Consider the following 3,060-nt stretch of genomic DNA (forward strand, 5'->3'; position numbering starts at 1 on the left):
AGAGCCCACCTTTTAGCCGCGGCCCCCCCCCCCCCCGCCAAATCCTTGCCATACAAACCCAATACATAGAGGCTATTATATCACCTAGAACCTTCTCTTCTCCAGCTGAACAAGACCTGCTCGCTCAGCAACCCCTCCTGGGGCAAGTTCTTCAGCCCCCCAGGCCAGTTTGGTGCCCTTCCACTGGACTCGCTCCAGCTGATTAACGGTTGGCAGGACAGCACTGCCGTTAGTACCTAGAGCGGTTACCAGCCTCACGCTACCCTGGAGTCACACGTTTGCCCACGCCCGCCCTTCTTCGCTGCGTGCTGCCTCACCCGGCTGCTCCGTGTTTGCGGGACGTGGGCTGCTTCATGCTCTACAGCATTGTAAGCAGGAGAATGGTCTGAGGTCATACAACCCAAATAAGCACCACTGGTCTCCTTGCAAGCAAGTACACCGAAAGAACTGAGTGGACGTAAGCAACAGAAGGAACTCCAGCTAGACGGGACTCGGGCTCGTGAGGGTTGTTTCACCTAGGAAGAGGATCTAGGGTGTAGTCAAGACTAACTGCAGTATAATTCTTTTTATCTGCAATGGATGTACAAAGTCCTGTTTCTCTGATATAAAGCACTACTGTGCAGTTTTTATTTTAAGTTCCTTCCAGTCAGCATTTTTCCCTCAAAACGCTTGCTCTCTTCTTTTTCTTTCTTTCCCTCTCTCTCTGTCTTTTTTTTTTTTTCCTGAAACTGTGTTGACTACTTTGTGTGCTCTTGGGCTGTCCCTTTCCTGTATATGTGTTCTCAGCAGTGATCAAAGAAACATGCATTTTCTGGGTCTGAGCAATAAATGATTCTGTACAACAATTATTTTTTCTGTGCTCTGGCTTCTGCCATGTAATTACTCACTTTTCTACTGGCCATTTTTCTTAGTCTTTTGGTTTCCTTACGAGTTTTTGCTGCAATAACCACCGTGATGGGATTTTAACATCTAAGAGATTTCCTCCTCTAACTTAAACTCATCTGACTTTGTCTTCCACTCTGACCAGGAATTGTGCTGACAAATGGCAATGACCGTCCATCACTCCAGCGTCTCCATAACCACTGAAAAGAACTGCTGACTCCAGGTGACTACAGTACCATCCCTGCCAGATGGCCACAGAGCAGCAATCCACAGCAGGACCCATCGAGTGAGAGATGCGCCCACCTGCCTTCCAGCTGCAGATGAGGGGAATGACCAGCCCATAGCTTCTTGGAAGGGAACGACTTCTTTCAGTGCTTTCCTTTGGGCCTCCTCAGCCCACCAGCAGGCTCAGCCATTTTGGCGAGACCCTCCCCCTGCTCCCCGCTGGGCATGTCAACTTCCAATGAGTCTCAGACATGCAAGGATTACAGCTTCAACCACCACCTACTCCTGCCTGGCTACATCCTGATATTCGTCACAGGTTTGACACTGAATGTGATGGCCCTATGGATATTCATCCGCTACCTGCGCCTGAAGTCTGTAGTGATGATCTACATGTTCAACCTTGCTGTGAGCGACCTCACTTTCACACTCTCTCTGCCTCTGCGACTCTACTACTATTCCAACCACCACTGGCCCTTTGGTAACACCCTTTGCCAGGTCTCGGGCTCTGTCTTCCAGATCAACATGTATGGTAGCTGCCTCTTCCTCATGTGCATCAACCTGGATCGCTATGTTGCCATTGTCCACCCACTTCGCTGGAGGCATCTGCGGCGCCCCAAGGTGGCTAAGCTTCTTTGCCTGATCGTCTGGGTTGTGATCTTCACGGGTTCCATCCCCACAGCCATAGTCCACAAGCAAAACCCCTGTAAGGTACAGAACCAGACTGTTTATCTGTGCTTTGAAAGCTTTAGTAACAACATGTGGCAGAATAACCTCTTCCCTCTAGTTGTCCTGGCTGAAATCTTGGGGTTTCTCCTACCTCTCAGCTCTGTGACATACTGCTCGATTCGGATCTTTCAGGAGCTCTGCCAGGACAGCCAGACAAAGACCCTGAGACAGCAGAAGACCATACGTCTCCTCTTGGTCAATCTGGTCATCTTCATCACCTGCTTTGTGCCCTACAACACAACCCTGGCAGTTTATGGGATGATAAAGGCCCAGGTGTTGAAGGTTGAACAAGAAACACAGGCCTCTGTGCGCCAAGTGTTAATTACGACAATGCTGTTGGCCAGCATGAACTGCACACTGGACCCCTTGATCTACTACTTCAGCACTGAGGGTTTCCGTAACACCTTTAAGAAACTGCGGAGGGGACAAACCTGGGACTCAGATACAGGGACACTCAGGAATCAGGTTGTGGAGAACAAGTCAACCCGAAATCATCCTGTCCCAAAAGTAAAACAGTTCCCAGCTGAAAACTTTATCCATCCCAGCAAATCTTTGCCATCACCTTCTACTGTAGTATTTTTGAATGGCCCTATTGAGGACTCAGAAATATAACCACAGAAAGGTCATAGCACTGCAGAGCTGCAGAGTCGCCCGTTCAGTAACTACGGCAAGACTGCGGCAAACAGCTCAGCGCAACTTAGCAAACTGTCTGAGGGAGCACAGCAGACTGTGTGTGAACGTGATGATACAAAGGCGAAGGATGAAAGGCTGTTTGGAATAAACTGAGGTGTCTTGGTGACATGGTCCCACCTGGCTCTTTTGGTACAGGAAACGCAGTGGGGAACAAGGATTTGAAACAACCTAGTGTGTCTAGTTGTGGTCAGCACAGATTCCTTACAGCAAGCCTATCCTGCCTGAGCACCTCCTGCCTGCACTGTGGCACGAAGCAGTTCTGGGGATAATCAGAACACAGCTATGGCGCTCACTGCTGACAGAGTGAATTTAGTAGTAATGACTGAGAGAAACTTTGTTAGTTTTTTAATGAGATGTTTCGCTTTGAGTCTTAAGGCCAGCTTGGGGCACCTAAATAAGTGTCTTATTTTCCAAAACAGTTGAAGCATTTAGCCGCCCTTGTTGGGGTCAAGGAGAACAGCGGAGTGTTTAGCACTCTTGCAGAAAATAGGTTCCTAGTTGTATAGTAAGTCACAGAGCTTGGCAAAACGATCT

At 48.9% G+C, this 3,060-nt stretch overlaps 1 protein-coding gene across 1 annotated transcript; it reads left to right on the top strand.

The window, feature by feature from the left end:
* Nucleotides 1-1,332: 1,332 nt before the first annotated feature.
* LPAR5 (lysophosphatidic acid receptor 5) lies at nucleotides 1,333-2,445 on the top strand. Its single transcript, XM_010133925.1, has one exon. The coding sequence runs from the start codon at nucleotides 1,333-1,335 to the stop codon at nucleotides 2,443-2,445; it is 1,113 nt and encodes a 370-aa protein (XP_010132227.1).
* The last annotated feature ends 615 nt before the right edge of the window (nucleotides 2,446-3,060 follow it).

Source organism: Buceros rhinoceros, unplaced genomic scaffold (assembly GCF_000710305.1).
Source record: "Buceros rhinoceros silvestris isolate BGI_N320 unplaced genomic scaffold, ASM71030v1 scaffold35133, whole genome shotgun sequence".
NCBI lineage: Eukaryota > Metazoa > Chordata > Aves > Bucerotiformes > Bucerotidae > Buceros > Buceros rhinoceros.

What these genes read in the sequence shown, in the direction of transcription:
- LPAR5 (XM_010133925.1), top strand. Translation starts at nt 1,333, where the DNA reads ATGTCAACTTCCAATGAGTCTCAGACATGCAAGGATTACAGCTTCAAC.